This window comes from Diceros bicornis, chromosome 2, assembly GCF_020826845.1.
Source record: "Diceros bicornis minor isolate mBicDic1 chromosome 2, mDicBic1.mat.cur, whole genome shotgun sequence".
Taxonomy (NCBI): Eukaryota; Metazoa; Chordata; class Mammalia; order Perissodactyla; family Rhinocerotidae; genus Diceros; species Diceros bicornis.
Window position 1 is genome coordinate 87,838,329 of NC_080741.1, and position 17,704 is coordinate 87,856,032.

Sequence of the window (17,704 nt, forward strand, 5' to 3'; positions counted from 1 at the left end):
AAGCCCCCAGTAGCTGAGAAGCAGACTTTTTCAAAGGAATCATCATCACATTAACCCATGTGCTGAGAGCCTACAACATGCCCCACTTAGATTTACTATTATTCAGTTATTGCTCACAGTAACCTTGTAAGAAAGATGTTACTTGCCCATCTTACCTGTGAGGAAACCAAAGTTCACAGAGGCTTACCCAGGTCCTGCAGCTCGTGTATGGGAGGGGTGGGCTGCGCCCTGGGGCCTCTCAGACTCTGCACCCCTGCTCTGCCCCTACACCCCTACGCCTCACTGCTCCTCCCAGAGACCCACCTGGGAGCCAGAGCATGAGCACCTCCTGCAGGGACAGGAAGCTAGAAGAGGGTCTCTAATCAAAGGACCACATCCTGGGCACTCTCTGAGACTTCACCTGGAAAAGCAATTCCTTGGTGTGGATGTCATACACCAGGCATGTGTCGTTTTCATCCACCACAGCCAGCTTCTTGCGGGAGGCACTCATGTCCAAGCAGCGCACGGCTGTGGCCTGCTTCAGCAGGATGATGGCAAAGAGATTGTCCACAAAAATCTTCAGGATCTTGCAAAATTTCAGAGAAAAAGTGTGAGTCACCACGGCAACAAGACTCTGGAACACCTCCAGGCTGTTGGAATCCCATGTGTTCTACAAGAACAACTCCCACTAACTTCACCAGGGGGCTCCGTGCAGAGAAAAGCACTCATCAAAAGAAAGGGAACGAGGGCTTAGCCTTAGGAGACCAGAAGTGTGATTCATCAGAGGTCACCAAAGTAATGACAGGTCCCAAGACATGACAAACTCCCTTGAATGTCTGCTTGACAGGGGGTTTGTTAACATTACCCAAACTGCAGGGTAGGAGACACCATCTAGCAAGATCCGAGTCACAAACTAACACAGGAAGAGGCTACTGTAAACACTGACAAGACATCTGGTATAACCACAGCCAAATAATGATGATGATGATGACAGCTATCAGTTAATGACTATTTTTGACTGTCCTGTGAAACATGTGGTATTATCCTCATTTACAAAACCTGAGCCTCAGAGAGGCAAAGTGACTTGGCCAGGGTCACACAGCTAGTGAGTACCTAAGCACGAACATGACCCCAGGTCGCCCTACCCGCAAAGCCATGCTCTCTGACTGGGAGAAGAAGCAGGCTTTCCTTCCCTTTGGTATTGCTACTCTATGGCCCCTGCTAATCTCAAACTCCATGACTTCCGTCCCCAGGAAAGGCCTAACAAGGCTCAGCCACACGCCATCTGCTAGACAGCTTGGCTCTCAGGCTAATGCAGTTATATTTTCACTTTCAAATTTCCACGTAGCCCACTTAGAACTTTTCTTATTTTGCGGAAAGAACACACACACACACACACACGTCTGTTTAACTTTGTGTAACCTAGATTTTCCACATCTATTTGAGCAAAGGACCCATATTCCTTATAACATCTAGTAATAGCCTGAGGACCAGCACCCTCTAGGACACAAGCTAGAACACATGGCCTTAATCCATTCAGTGTCCTAATAGGGATCTGACTTAAGGAATGATCTCTGCCTCCCTCTCTCGCAAGCCACTGAAACTGCATCTCTATCAAATCTCCCACCTTCCCGGTGACCTTAAACCCACTAATCCACTCTACAGGCAGCCCAGAGGCTGCAGCGCCAACTCTGCCATAAAGCAGCATGCTGTGCATCTGAGGGCCACTGCATTTTTGGCTTGAAGCTGTCCTCATAAAATGAAACTCTGGGCTGCCCTCCATTGTACCCATGGCTGGGGGGAGGGGAGCACTTTTCCTGCCCTGGCAACCCATCTCAGGGTCATAACTAGTCTGGTCGTCTGTGTCTGCATGCAGATGATCAGCCTGAAGGGAGACACAAGGGAGCGCTCACCTGTCCATTCTTCAGGCCCACTAACAGACCTTCCCTTCCTGGAGGGCCACCAATCACCTTGATGTAGCGAATGAGAGACTCCATCTGCCACTCTCGCTCCTTCACTCCGCGGAAGGACAGGCACTGCAGCCGTTTCTCCTAGAAAGCAAACCCAGCTCTGCATGGACATTCAACAACAGAATAAGTGTTTCCAGCCCTCTCAAGGAGGTCTTCCTTCACCTGAGGGATGAAAAATACCTTCTCATTCAGTATATATCTAACTCCACCTAGTCCCCATGACTGGCATCATGAATCCTTCACGCAAGTCTTCCCCATGGGGCCCAGCTCAGGGTCAGATCTTCTGTGCAGACCTCCAGGCAGCCACAGCCAGAGGCAGCATCCAAAAGTACGCCTATTTGCCACACCTGTCCTATGATCTGTGGAACCCCTAAACTGCTTGAAGTTCTGGACTTTTAGAGATATTTTAACAGTATTTTACACTACAGTGATCCCTAGAGGATTTGTTCCATTTTATCACTTCCAATAGGCCTAGTTTCATGAAACCAAATCCACCTCTACTTCCAAGAAAGATGCTGAGCTGGCCTTCGCTCAAAGTCTTTCCAAACTTCTCTTGACATTGATCTACACATTTTCTAAGAAGCTCTAAGTTGAGAAATTTTTTTCTGTGAAAAAAATTCTCAGGAAGTAAAGCTTCCTTTACTACTTTTGAGTTGATATCATAAATTTTTTTGTTGTTTAACTGAAAGATATAAATTTTTATGCATATATGTTTACCAAAAAAAAATTGATCTTCATTTTGTGGGATATCAATCTATGCTTTAAGTCATTAAAATATATATACTCCCAGTATAACAAAGTGTTTTGCAATACAAAAACGTACTCTCCAGTTTATGGCCCATGACTTTCTAGTAGAATCTGACTCATCTAGATGTCAATAAAATGGAAGCAATGAACAGCCACTGAGTTTGATGGAAACGGACTTGTTTCCTAGTGAACTCAAGCATGAGTTGGGTACCTTATCCTTGGGAGAAGCATGAAGTGGATTAAGTGCAACCCCTACAACCCGCTGTTGCCCACCTGGCAGAGGATGATGTGGTCAGCACACACCACCAGGAGGTTGCATTCAAACTTCTTGACAATCTTTTCCTTCACTCGGTAATGCATGTCTGACGAGTCATCTGAATACAACTCATAGATAAGGATTTTCTCTGGCAGTTGGATAGCTAATCGATTTTTGTAGATGGCAATTTTCTTGACAAGCTCTTTGCATTTAATCCGAACTGTCAAAGAAAAAAAAAATCCAGCTCTAGCAAGAGGTGGTTAAGTTAGGTAGAAGGTAGAAAAATTAAAAGCTATCATTTACTTAATGCTACTGGCAATTAAAGGAGACACTCTCACCAAAAAATCTTTACAGAGTGTCTATTATGTACAATCAGCTCTGGTAAACACTGGGATCCAAAGTCTTACACAATCTTCGCTGCCCAAAGCTTACAACTGATTATGGAAAATAAAACTCTCAGTGCTACCATCACTTGCTAAATAAATCTAAACTCCTCTGCGTGGCACTAATGGCCTCCGATGATTGGGAGCTCGCCTGAGTGACTACATACACCTCTGGCCACTCCCCACCCACTACCTCTGACAATAGGAAACTGTATGTAGTTTCTGGTATACACTAGGCTCTCTATACATGGACCAGGCGGAAAATATGTCCCCAGAGGGGATGCTGGGGAACTGCCCAACTGGCTACACCCTTACCATCACAGCTGGAATCTTCAAACGGAGGTGCTCCCAGATGGGGATTAAAGAATGCCACCTGAATCTGCAAGACAACCCTCAACCCGGATCCCTACACACAGGCACGCGGCAGTGTACGTGGCCAATACACTTGGATAGGAACATACTTGAAATAAGTGGATTCTTAGCCCATTTAACCAGCATGGCCACTTGGGTGGACAGAGGAGGAGACTGAGGTTTGGACTGACTGCCCTAGGCCTGGAACCCTGATCTTCTGACCGAGCCTATGGCAACCCTGCTTATCTCTGGGATAAGGACCCACCAGGAGGCAAGTGGAGAAGGAGCTGAGGAAGAAGCACCCCAGAAGTGACTCTAATCATAGGATACAGGTCCACAAAGACCCTTGCAGGTCAGCCGCCCTGGTTCTGACTTGTTATAGGTTATCCTCCCCTAGTCAGGGAGTCCATGTTCCACAGTCCATGTGCCACAGAATTATTGGCAAAATTCTGTGAGTCTGTGCATCTATTTTTTTTGGAGATAGGGTTTATTGCTTTCATTAGATTCTTAGAGACATCTACCAAAAAAAGCAAGAACTAGTGGTCCAATGTGTTTCTAAAAGACCAAGAAGAAACATTTCCTATCATTTCACTTGCCCTGTCAGCAGCCCTCCCAACTTTACCTGCCTCCTACCTTTCTGCTCGGTGATCAGGTGCTGCACGATGACATCAGTCATGCTATCCCTGTAGGCATACCGGTCCTTGTACAGCCCGTGCACTGTGCTGAAAATAAGCTGGTAGAAGGAAATGGTGCCATCTTGGCAGCCTACCACCTGCAGGGAAAGAGAGCTGTCAATTTCCAGCTCTCTGTGGATAAAAGGTCTACCTATTTGTCAGGAACAAATGTCAATGATCCAACTGACTAAACATGGCTGATGTTCAGTGCCCACTCAGGCAATGGTCTAACAGAATGAACTTCCTCTTCTTACCACATAGTTGGAATCAGGTTTCACTTTACATGTCCACACCCAGGAGTTCTGCTCCCCAACAGTCCCTAGCCGCACTCCATCCTTGGTGAAAAGGGACACTTGCTTGTCTGATCCCCCCAACAAAAGGTACTCTCCTTTAGTAAAGTAGCTGATGCAGCAGGGGTCAAAGTTCAGTGACCGATCCTTTCCAATCTGAGGAAAGAGAACACACACCAAGAAAAAACTCACTTCTGAATCCATAATAATCACAATACAAGCAAGGGCTTTTCCAACCAATTTTAATGGGGAGAGTTGGGAAGACAGGGGAGAGCTAGCCAGCTTTATCTCCTGTGGGATTCCCTTGTAAACACAGGCCAGCCCCCTCGGGAGCATCCCACTCCTCCCCTCTACACAGCCAAATCCTCCACTACTAGAGTCAGCAGCGTCTCCCCTGACTGCTCCAGGAGCGTGTCTTGCCTCCTCAGCCAAACCGTACCCAGGGATGGTCTTTCTCCCACAGGCTCTCCTCTGCACATAGCCCTTGCTAGGGTTCAATGGTTCCCTTCAGTTTCTTTTTTCTTTCTTTTTTTTTTCAGTATTTCATAAAGCTAAATTTATTCAATTTAAAAAACTGTCCTTTATTCTGAAACTACACCATCTTACTTCCCTTTATAATAATCTTACTGAGGTATAATTCTCATACTATACAATTCACCCATTTAAAGTATACAGTTCATTGACTTTTAATATATCTGGAGTTGTACAACCATCATCACTAATTCCAGAACATTTCCATCACACCAAAAGAAACCACATACCTTTACAGTCAATCCCAATTCCCCCGCTCTTTCCATCCCCTTGCAACCACTAATCTATTTTCTGTGTCTATAGATTTGCATATTTTAGACATTTTATATAAATGGCATCATATAATATACGGCCTTTTGTGACTGATTCATCCATGTTGTAGCATGTATCAGTACTTCATAACTTTTCATTGCCAAATAATATTCCATTACATGGATATACATTTTATTTATCCATGCACCAGTTGATGGCCATTTCTACTTTTTGGCTACTATGAATAATGCTGCTATGAATATTTGTGTACAAGTTTTTGTGTGGACATATGTTTTCATCTCTCTTGGATATATATACCTACGAGTGGAATTGCTGAGTCATATGGTAACTTTATATTTAACCTTTTGAGAAACTGCCAGCCTTTTTTGAAGTTGACTGTACAATTTTACATTTGTACAGCAGTGTATAAGGGTTCCAATTTTTCCATCCTAGTGGGTGTGAAGTGGTATTTCATTGTGATTTTGATTTGCATTTCTCTGAGGTCTAATGATGCTGGAACATCTTTTCATGTGCTTATTGGCCATATGTATATCTTGTTTGGAGAAATGCCTATTCAGATCCTTTTTCCATTTTTTAATTGGATGATCTTTTTATTACTGAGTTGTAAGAGTTCTTTATATATTCTAGATACAAGTCCCTTACCAGATATATGATATATAAAAATTTTCTCCCATTCTGCGAGTTGTCTTTTCACTTTTGATGGTGTCCCCTCAGCTTTTACGATGAAGGTCAAGTTCCTGAGCTCAGCTCCCAATATCCCTCTCTCAGCCAAAACGAACTTCTTATAGTTTCCCCAGTGGACCACGCTCTTCCAGGCCTCCGTGACCTCACAGGCGCTATTCTCTACAGCACCCTGGCCCTGGCCAGGAGTACCCTCTCCCTCTCCTTCTTTGCCAGGTGTCATCTCCCCCGGGAAACATCCCCCAATCTCCCAGCCCCACCTGAGGCCTGATTTAGCCCTTGGGTGCTCCCATGGCCCCTGTGCTCGCCTCTCCCACAGCACTTCTCTCACTGTTCTGCTCCTTATTGTCACTGGACAGTTTTTTGCTGCCCCTGAGGGTGACTCTGTGAATAAAAAGACTACTTGTGATTACCATTATTAAACTAATAGTTTATTAAAGAAATAACTCTAAAAACCTAGTTTTTCCTTAAGTTTTTAAGTTCAATTTATAAGTCTAGTAAAACTAAACAACCAATTGAAAAGGGACCTTTGATTAATGTTTACTGAATTAAATTTTGAACAGACCAAAAAATCCCTTAGTCAGTCTCATTTACAACTTAGTTAATTCCCTTAAACTAATTTAAACCACAATTATTAATTTAGTATATTTGATTTTCCTTTTTAAGACTTTCAAATGCCTAACAACCAAAACCTTCCCTAGTACTTAGATAATGATAGTCAATCTAATAACAAAACTAAAAAATTCTACGAGTCATGACATGGAAGTCTTGCAGCTTCTGGTAATGGCTCACTAGTTCCCATTGGACCAATGCTCCTGCAGGTAACAACTATAAACTCTGGACAAACTATAAATTACAACCACCTGAAGGCACTGGAGAGCAACCAGAAGCAGACAGAAACTGAAGATAAATGCGCATTTGGAAGAAGGGAACGGCATCAGGTAAGTTTCTCATTTTTTAATTTTTTTTTTTTGCCTGACGGCAGGCCCCATCAGCATCCTGCTGGACGAACATAGAATTTGGAGTGACCACAGCAGCTTGAAAGTGAGGTGGGAAATCCCAGAAAAGAGACAGATGCAGAGGCAGAGCCTAAATTCTGCACATATCCTCTGCCGAATATCTGGGAGCCCCTTGAACTACACACATGTGGGGCAGATGCCAAGCAGCCTAGCAAGACTAAAGAACTGAATGGAGACTTAAGCTGCTGCCCACACTGGAAGGATGGAGTTTGAACGTTGAGTCCAGCAAAGTTAACTACCTACTTAAAAAAAAACAACTGCACAATAACCTTCAGAGGAACACAACAGAAATGAGTCTCTATGATATATCATTCACAATGTCTAGAATATAACCCAAAATTCCCAAAAGCAGAAAAATGTGAACCATATTCAAGAGAAAAGACAATCAATAGAGACTGATTTCAAGATGTTGCAGACATTGGAATTAGCAGATTATAATTTAAAAATAGCTATTATAACTATGGTCAAGAAGATAAAGGAAAAGATATTTGTAATAAATGAACAAATAGGAAAAAAGAATTCAGTGGAAATTCTGGAACTGAAAATGCAATAACTGAAACAAAAATTCACCAGATGGGTTTAATAGAAATATTACAGACGATAGAAAAGTCAATGAAGTTGAAGACTGAGAAAGAGAAATCCTCCAATCTGAAGATCAGAGGGAAAAAAAGATTAGAAGAATCAATAGGGCCTCATGACCTGGAGAACAATATCAAAAGGTCTAACATGTAATTGGAGTCCTAGAAGGAAAGGAGAGAAAAATTATTTGAAGCAATAATAACCAAAATTTTTCCACATTTGGTGAAAGAATCAAGACATAAATATATAGATTCAAGAAGCTCAGTGACCCCCTCCCTCAAAGACAGAAAATATAATGAATCTCTTTAACATTCCAATATTGCTTAGGTACTTAATAAAAATTTCTTTTATTTTTCAATTTAAAATCAGAAGTATAACATTGATTACTCAACCTTGACTTTTAAACGGTTGTCATAAGACAAATCTGATAGAGATTCTAATATGGATCCTAGCACCAGTCTGCCTGGGTTACAAACCAGGCTTGGCCACTACTAAACTGTGTGGCTTTGGGCAGTTACTAAACTTCTCTGTGCCTCAATTTTCTTACACGTAAAGTGGTGATAATAGTACCTACCTCATAGAGTTGTTATAAGGATTAAATGAGTTAACCTTGTGAAGAGTTTATATAATGCCTGAAACTCAATAAATGTTAGCTATTATTATTATTGTTTTTTTTTTTAATTTTATTTTTATTTATTTATTTTCCCCCAAAGCCCCAGTAGATAGTTGTATGTCATAGTTGCACATCCTTCTAGTTGCTGTATGTGGGATGTGGCCTCAGCATGGCCGGAGAAGCAGTGTGTTGGTGCGCGCCCGGGATCCAAACCCGGGCCGCCAGCAGCAGAGCGCGTGCACTTAACCACTAAGCCACGGGGCCGGCCCAGCTATTATTATTATTAAGCCAGATCTCCTTAAACATTACTAACACTTAAAATGCCAAAAATATACAAATTATACCTAAGCCTAACACAAAAGTATAGGTTTGATTTACTTCATCATCCTATATTTAATTCTAAATCTTCCCAGATTTAAAAGACACTTACCCACTAAAGAAACAATGTTACTGTCCTCAACCAGTTGGGTTATCTCAGCAGAGTGAGGTTATCATTTAAAAACTTTGGGCCACAATATGAGCTGTGGGGCCACATACATGCTGGATATTTCCCAAGGGTCTGACCACCATGTTGAACAATTTTTTATTGTCACTATAGCAACAAGACCCCATTCCCTCCCTGTGTAGTGTGGTTATTTGTTCCCAGGAACTTCCAACACTCACAGCCAGTGCCTGGTACACAGTAGAGGTGCCAATGAATATTTGTTGAATGATGATGTATACACATTAAATGGATGAATAGATAGGGCCAGGGCTAGATGCAAGATAATTAAAATGAGGGTTTGGGGAAATCAGCCACGGGAAACCGAGAAAATACTTCACTATCCACTACTTTTATCTTTTCTTTACTCGACTACAAAAGAAATGATCAATGGGAAGATGAGGTAGAAGAAATGGCCCCAAAGCTAGGCTACACATACCTGAAAGCCCTCTCTCCTAATGTAACATGTTTTGAGGAATAAGGATGCTTTAAACAAAAGGTTCCATCGAACAGGCTGTATTTCTCACCTGCTTGGCTGTGGTACATAAGCCATTCCCACCACCTTTGTTCTAACCCTCGGTGTCTCCTACCTACTAACAGGTTTTCCTACCACGAAGCTCTATTTTAATCCACCTCCATAGAAACAAGGAATTCTTTTGAAACAGGAATCTGACCAAGCTATTCTGTAGCTAAATTTATGGCTCCTGAATTCTTATGTACACGGTGTTCAAACTCCTCATTCACACCATTCAGGTCCTTTGCAACCATGGCCCCATGTTCCTTTCTAGCTCCATCTTCTGTCCACAAATCTTAGGATCCAGTCACCCTGAACGACTCACTGTTCCATGACTTACCATATATCTTCATTCCTCCCCGCCTTTGTGGATATTATTTCCTCTGCCTGAAATACCATTCCCAATGTCCTCTGCCTAGCAAACTCCTGCTTATCTTGCTCAAAGTTCCCCTCTACAAAATCTCCCATCTCCACCAAGCAGCGATGTCACCCTCTTTTGTGTTCCTATAGCTATCTGTACAGCCCTCTATCATGCTGCACTGGGACTGTTGGCTATCAAGTGTGTCCCCACCAGCCTGTGAACTCTTGCAGAGAAAAGGCATTAATTTACACAGCGTTATGTCAGCAGCTCCTAACACAGGTGAAAGGCTGGCCTAAGTGGGTGCTCATAAATGTTTGTGGGATGAATAAAGCAAATACAGGAAGGTAGCATCATGACTAAGACCAAGGCTTTACAGTCAGACCAATCTGGGTTTCAATCCTAGGTGCTTACCATTTACTAGCAGTGTGGGACCTTGGGCATAATATTTATTTCATTGCTTTGAGTCTCATCTACTCATTTCTAAAAAGTTGATAGTCAAAGTACCCACTTCACAGGGTTTTGTAAGAATTAAATGCGATAAAGTATGCACAGCACTGAGTATAGTACCTGGTACCACAGTAAATGCTTAATAGACAGGAGCTGACAATAATAATGCATAATTACGAATAATACAACCTCAAAAACTGAAAACAGACTATAACAGGCATGATAGCAACTCTATCTCCCACTGGGTTTGTACAGAGTTACATACCTGTTTTCCACTCAGTTGGTAGAAAGAAAGTTTCTGTCCCCAGTCAGCTACAGCCAGGATGTCATTATGTTCCTCTCTAATCAACAGAAGACAAAAGAGGTTATGGGGGGTCATGGCCTGCTGATGAGTGTAGCCCAAAGGGTTTAACAACAGGAAAAAGAAAGCCCTGGCCAGGATGTCAAATTGCCAAATGTTGTATAGCAGTACTGAGGCCAAAAGTTGTAACGTGGGCCAACCCATCAATCAGTCCAATAGGATGAGGTGAGATGAGGTTCAACCCTCCTGGGATCTGTTATTCCTCTAAATGCCCTACCATGAGCTTGTGGTGCCAGGACGCTACCACAATGAAGAGGCTAAACCTGTCGTTTCAAAGCTTCCTGGGAGCAATGCTAAGAAAGAGCAAGCTTGCAGAGCCAAGAGTGCTTTTCTCTTATGTACTATAAAATGTGGGGAGATGGTGGAGAAATATGTCTTTTGCAGTGGGAAGGCATGGATTGTCTGATTTTTTTATGGACAGAGGGGAACCTTGCTTGTTCTTCCTGAAGAGGGAAAATTACACCCAAAGCTAGGTTCCCTCACAGTTGGGGTTCTAGCACAGGTGAAATGGTTTCTGACTGGATCTAATAAAAAGGAATAGCAGGCTCTCTGAAGACCAACAACTGTCTTTGAAACCGAGGACCTATCAAGGTCAGTGCATTGGTACTAGTGCTGTAGGACCAGCACACAGCTGAGGCTGAGGATCAGGCTACTTGAGGATCAGGCTACTCGAGAATCTGGTTCAAGAGAGAGACGTTCCCAGCCTTTGAGACCTGGTCTTAATCCACCTAATGGTGCCTCCTCTTTGTTTATTAATCACAGCTTTTTGAGCCCAGGGCCTTGTGGTCATCTGGCAGCACCAAGAGATACGCAGGCAAGGCATGGTGCAGCCTTATCTGCAAAACCCAGCCAAGAGTGGCAAGGTGGCAAATATCACAGGCACTAATTCATAACTAATGGAAAAAAGACAAGGATGGAGAGGGATGTTAACAGAAAGGGATCTGCAGGTGAACTCTGTGTGACTGGCCCTGAAGTCCAAACACAATCCAGGAGACCAGCGTGCAGTAAGCCCTCTTGGGGAGGCCACATACGGCTCTTTGCTGGGTTCAGCCCCCATGAGCTGGATTGGTGGTTTCAACCTCTTTTTTCTCTTTTTTTCCCCTGGAAGTGGGACTCTTAACCAAAACAAAAACTCATGTCAAGCAACAAAAGGGGCTGCTCTGGTTTAAGCAAAGATTGGGACCAAAGCCCACCCCTTTCTCCTTTCCTTGTCCCCCGCCCCCACCTCTTTCTTTTAAAGAACCCCAGGTACTAGAACACAGTTCAGAAAGTCCCAAGCTAGATCACTTTTGCCCAATCAGAATATCATGGCTACTCCAGCTTTCTCCACTCCAGCCTGACAATGTTTTCCCTACAGGTAATATCCATTGAAGAGAAGAAAGAATGCCTAGACAGCCAGGATTTGGGTGTGAGGATTGTGAGTAAAGTGAGGATTTCCTCTCTGATATGTGTCCTAGCAAATGCAAGGTAAGGTACAGTGTGGAAACAGGCTAAGAAAGGTGTCCAGTAATAAAGGAAGTGTTCAATGAATTATGGTGCGTCCACGCAAGGGCCTACTATGTAGGCATTAAAAATCATTTCTTTCAAAGGATCTCTAACCTTACTAGAAAGAGTTCGTTCTAAGATGCTAAGCAGAAAAAAAGAAAGGATATGATTTCGTTAATTATATGAACACACTAAAAGACTGAGGGGAAATAAATTAAAATGCTAACCATGGTTTCCTCAGGGGATGAGGTTTTACAGAAAAGTTGAACTTTCTCCTTTAGACTTTTCAGTATTTCCTGAAGTTTCTCAAAGAATAATTTTATAACCCACATACAAGTTTTAAGGGTGTGTTCCTTCTTGCTGCAGGAGCTTTCATCAACACCTCTCCAGGCCCCTCTTAGAAAGGAGCTTCAGAGCAGCATCTGCCTTGGCAGGTCTGTGCTGGGGCCTGGACCCTTCCAAAGAGGGTTCTTGCTCCTCAGGACACACTCACGAGATGTCGTCCCTGGAACTGTCGTCCTCTTCCTCCTCCGACTCACTACCCTTACTACTGTACACCACTGACTTCAGAGAAGAAGGGCGTTCCTGAAAATATCTGTTGACAATGGCTTCCTCAGCATCCTTCTTCCCTCTGTTCATCCAGAATCTCTCCCATCGGCTGTAGACAGTAAGTGGTTGTTCACAATCATGTTGCCTAGAACTACACTAAAGCTATAATTTCAAAACCTGTCAAGGAGCCCCTGAACCCTGCCCGGAAGAGGACAGCAACCAGGTACACTGGGCATCCTGCTTCTCATGAATTAAAAATGGTATCCTGAAGCCACAAAGTCATCTGTGGCCACAAAATCAAACAGCAGGAACTCTGGGGTAGGCTAATGGCCTTTGAAGGCATCAGACATGCATGGTATAGCCCTGGGCTCGATAAAATTATTCAGGAAGAAGCATAATAATCTGGTATAAGAAAGGCAATGGAATTAACAACCTTCTAAATCAAATAGGCACCCCCTGTAAAATGACATTGGGCTGGTAAACAATTAAGTCCTTTAATTTACCTTCAGAGGACTCTGTGGGGGATACTAGTGGTTTAATAATATTATAGGATTATATGAAGAGCATCTAAAGCTGTAAGTCCACCCTCAAAGTCACATGAGCATAGGAAGGAAAGTGTGTGTCCAGTTTGAGAAGGAAGATGCCAAGTGTTTGTGGAACTATAGGCTTTAGGGACATTTGTATACTTAATTTTGACTCTTTTTGGTAAGGGTAGCAAAAAAGACTCATGAGGGGCCAGCCTGGTGGCATAGTGGTTAGGTTCAGCATGCTCTGCCTCAGTGGCCCGAGTTCATGGGTTCGGACCCCAGGCGTGGACCTACACCACTCATCAAGCCATGCCATGGCGGTGATCCACATACAAAATGGAGGAAGATGGGTGTGGATGTTAGCTCAGGGCCAATCTTCCTCAAGCAAAAGGAGGAGGATTGGCAACAGATGTTAGCTCTGGGCCAATCTTCCTCACCAAAAAAAAAAGACTCATGAAAAAGCTATTTATTATTGAGTGGGCACATATTCTGCCCAGACTTGGAGGGAAGAACTGAAAAACAGAAAAAACCAAAATAAAGCCATAGCAAAGAGGTAAGCTATTACTTCATAAAGAAATGGCCCTCTTGTGTCACATGCATGTGCGCACACACACACACACACACACACACACTTTGGGCTGGCCTAGATAGCTCATCTGCTTAGCTAAATCTCCAAGATCCATTCCAAAACTCAAGATAAGCTCTTGAAAAATTCTGTTCAAATGGAACAAAAAAAGATCAGTCAAATGGGGTAAAAAGCCTTTGAATGCACAGAGACCTCAGGAAGAGAGAAAGAACTCAGCTTGCTGAGAAAGCCCTTCATTATAATAGTATTTTCCCTGGGAAAAGGAGGAGAAGGAGAAGGAGAGCTATCATATCACCTTGAAGGGTTCCAATAGATGGACCATATCGGGGAGAGGGAGCCCCCCGGCCGTTCAATCTTCACTTTCTCCTCGCCGTTTTTGTTCCGTATGCTGATGATCCCATTGAACATTCCCAGAGCCAGATACTGACCATCATTTGTCCAGCTGTTCATACAACCGACAAAGGGCATTAGGAGAGAGGGAAAGGAACACACAGAAGGTAAAAACCAGTGAGGATGGTGCCTTGAATGAAATACAGTCTGATAAGGCAGCAACAGCTGGGATCATCCTGGTCCTGATGTAAAAATCAGAGGACCAAACTTAAAATCCCATTTATTTCCGGATTCAACAATCAGATGTCAAAGCAGCAACACCTTCTTCTGAGCTCCCACAGCTTTCTGTACATACCTCCACGAGAGCCCTTAACCTGTGCCTGCACCGCTGGGCTAGCCTCCATTCCCCACTCACCATTTCAACCTCCTCCCACTTCAAGAGTGCCTAAGAACAGAATCTGTGTCTTGGTGTATTCCTAGCCTCTAAAACAGGTGCTTAACAGACAATGAATGAAAGAAAGGCTACACTCAGAAGCTGCACAGCAAGAACAGCTACCATTCATAGAGTGTCTACTATATGCCAGGCTCTGTGCTGTTTGCTTTGTCCTCCTTAGTTAGTGTGCACTTCACAACAGCCCTATCAAGTCAGTATTTTTATCTCCATCTGTCAGATGAGGAACCTCCTAAGGTCACAGAGCATGTCAGTGACTGAATCTGGATTCGAATTCAGGTCTAGTATCAAAGCCTGTCCTTTCTTCAGTGCACATGCTGCCTGGACAAGGACAGCCTCCACTGAATACAGCTTCAGGCTGAGGAGGCTCATTGCTAGAAAACTGCACAAAGGCAACTTGTAGTTCTCTTTCGCTTGGTGATCAAAGGCACAGGTCCTTCCCATCACGGAGACCATAAAAGAAGAAAAGAGGAAATACAGGGGCCCAAACCAACTAGGTAACACGAGACCTTCTCTACTGTGTCAACTAACTGGTTTTTGAGAGTCTGTTGGGAAGAGGAGGGAACATAAAGCCTACCTTCAGAGCTGCCCTTAACTCACCTGCAGCAGGTGATCTTGCTGCTGGATTTGTGCTTGGAGACAGACTTCTGTTCAGGAGGCCACAAGCCTTTAACACAAAAGAATATAAAAGAAGATAGATTGGTTGGAATATTACTCAGCAATAAAAAGGAACAAACTATTGATACATACAACAACTTAGATGGATCTCCAGGGCTTTATGCTGAGTGAAAAAAGCCAGTCTCAAAAGGTCATATACTGTATGATTCCATTTTATAACATTCTCAAAATGACAAAATTATACAGAGATGAAGAGAGTAATGGTTACCAGGTATCAACGGTTAGGGATAATAGGAGGTGGGGGTGGTGGGTGACAATAAAGGAGTATCTTTGTGGTGATGGTAACTTACACAGGTGATGAAACGACAGAACTATCTACACATGTTGTGCCAGGCCCTGTTTCCTGGTTTTGATATTGTACAACAGTTACATAAGATGTATCCATGGGGGAAACTGGATGAAGGGTACACAAGACCTCTCCACAATCTTTGCAACTTACTGTGAATCTATAATTACTTTGAAAGAAAAAGAAAAAAAAAGGAAGACAGATTGGTGAATTTCTAGCCAATTTTTCAGGGGTTTAACTCAAAGAAATGGCAACTTCCTGTTCATAACTATTACATTGCAACCAGAGTACAACTTAGCATTTAAAGTAATGAACGATGCTTTCTGAAAATCCAGTCTCCTCTCCCAGGCCTCACCCACAGCACATGACCCTATCTGTGCTGTGCCTTGCTCACGGCACACTGGTCACCTTTGTTTCCTCCTGCCCTTAGATGCTCTGGCTCAGTGCCCCACAACAGGTGTATGTCCAGACAACATAAGCAAAAGTCTACTCTTTGCCTGAGCCATGAAGCATGATCAAGAAGGTAAATCTTGGGGGCGGGCTCCGTGGCATAGTGGTTAAGTTTGCTCTGCTCCAATTCGTCTGCCCGGGTTCCCAGGTTTGGAACCTGGGTGCAGACCTACACCACTTGTCAGCCATGATGTGGTGGCAACCCAAATACAAAATAGAGGAAGATTGGCACAGATGTTAGCTCAGGGCTAATCTTCCTCAAGTGGAAAAAAAAAAAAGAAGGTAACCTAGGGCAAAAATATATTTACATAACAAGGTGCAACAAACAAACAATTTGTTTCCCCTTTCTCCTGATCCAGAATGCCTCCTCCAAACATTTCAACCTGTGCACATATTATCTATGCTCCACTGAGTCTGCCCAGAGCCTCCAGAGGGAGGAAAACTCCCCCTTCTGGGCCTCCCTCAGCAGTGCCTACCAGAACAGGCTCTAAATGCAATTGCATGGCTGTGATCCAAGCCCTGGTTCCATCACTTACTGGCTGGTAACCTCAGGCGAGTCACTGAACCACTCTAAGCCCCAGTTCTTTTTCATCAGTGGAGTGGGAATGAGAATAATACCTGACCTTGGGGCTTGTCCTAGAGCTCAAATAGGAATTCATTTTTAACCCTAGCACAATGCAAACATTCAACAAATATTATTATGATTATTACTTCATATTATAGTTTTACAAATCCTACCTCCCCACCTGCCCCCAACCAGAAAGTCTTTGAGGGATTCTATTTTGTCTTTTTAATTCCAAAAGTAAGCACACAGACAATGCCTCACATGGAGAAAATGCTCAATTTTTAAATAAATGACAGTCACTTCCCCTTTTATTTGTACAATGTGCTTTCAATTACATTCTCTCTTTTGAACCTCAGAACTCCATCAGTGAGACAGATAGGCGGGCATGTGGTCATCTTAGAGGAGGGAAGTGAAACACTGAGAGGGATTAGGTCTCTTGTGCCTTGATAATGGCTGTTCTGTTGTACCCGCTATCTCTTAGCAAGGAAGACAGAACTGCTGAGCTGAAAGCCAGACTCCACCTTGAATAGAGAAAACCTGCAAGCTCTGTCCACTTTCCCTCCCTGCTCGACAGACCTTTCACTGGCCTCTCCTCTGTGCCTGTACCATACCAGTGCCATGTGTGCGAACAGGGTGAACTCCTCAGGGCTTGAGCCCCTTGGGGAGGACAGCTACAGCCACCAAACAAGTAATGGTGACACACTGCACAAGAAGCACAGTCGAGACAGTAAAGAATTTCACACATAGACGGATGCTGGGAGACATGGAGGTGGGACAACTGAACCGTCCCTGCCAGGGTGAGGTGGAGAAGGCTTCCCAGAGGCAGCAACACCAAGTTATGCCCGTGCTCTCCCATCCTTCTTACCATTCCCCTTCCCCGGGGCCCTTCTTGCTGTCTCCTCGATCTTTACCAGACTCACTGTCATTGTTCATTCTCTTGGTTTCCACACAATTTAAAGAATAATTGTCAGCCTCCCCTAGGCCACTGAAGGGGGAGAAGGGGCATAAACTCTCTCAGGATGAAACCATCTCATTCTGGATGGATTTCAGCATTATTTGCCCATATTTTCAGTTATTCCAGGATAAGACATCAGGAATCAGAACCTACCAAAGTCATTGGAGGAACACGATGCCAGTTGATGGGTAACAGGGTTGTAGGAGACACACTGGATAGAATCATTGTGCCTGGGAAATAAACAACTGTAGATTATTATGCAGCAAACCACAAAAGTTTCAGTGGCTACAACTGAAGATTTTGATGATGAGTCCACAGCCTCTCTGACTACA

General features: G+C 43.5%; 1 protein-coding gene across 7 annotated transcripts in view; it reads right to left on the minus strand.

Annotated features, from left to right (window-relative positions):
• The window catches only part of IFT122 (intraflagellar transport 122), a 75,499-nt gene that overhangs the window by 36,438 nt on the left and 21,357 nt on the right, over positions 1 to 17,704 (minus strand). For 4 of the 7 annotated variants that reach the window (XM_058565953.1, XM_058565943.1, XM_058565934.1 and 1 more), the window contains exons 5-13: positions 17,526 to 17,602; positions 15,039 to 15,105; positions 13,953 to 14,099; positions 10,415 to 10,490; positions 4,615 to 4,806; positions 4,320 to 4,458; positions 2,970 to 3,172; positions 1,893 to 2,030; positions 401 to 565 (exon numbers count right to left, since the gene is read on the minus strand). In XM_058565953.1, the coding sequence (XP_058421936.1) occupies positions 401 to 565; positions 1,893 to 2,030; positions 2,970 to 3,172; positions 4,320 to 4,458; positions 4,615 to 4,806; positions 10,415 to 10,490; positions 13,953 to 14,099; positions 15,039 to 15,105; positions 17,526 to 17,602 (1,204 nt within the window). Of the gene's footprint in view, positions 1 to 400; positions 566 to 1,892; positions 2,031 to 2,969; positions 3,173 to 4,319; positions 4,459 to 4,614; positions 4,807 to 10,414; positions 10,491 to 12,488; positions 12,654 to 13,952; positions 14,100 to 15,038; positions 15,106 to 17,525; positions 17,603 to 17,704 lie in introns of all 7 variants that reach the window. The other 3 variants (XM_058565921.1, XM_058565915.1, XM_058565907.1) reach the window with 1 other exon arrangement.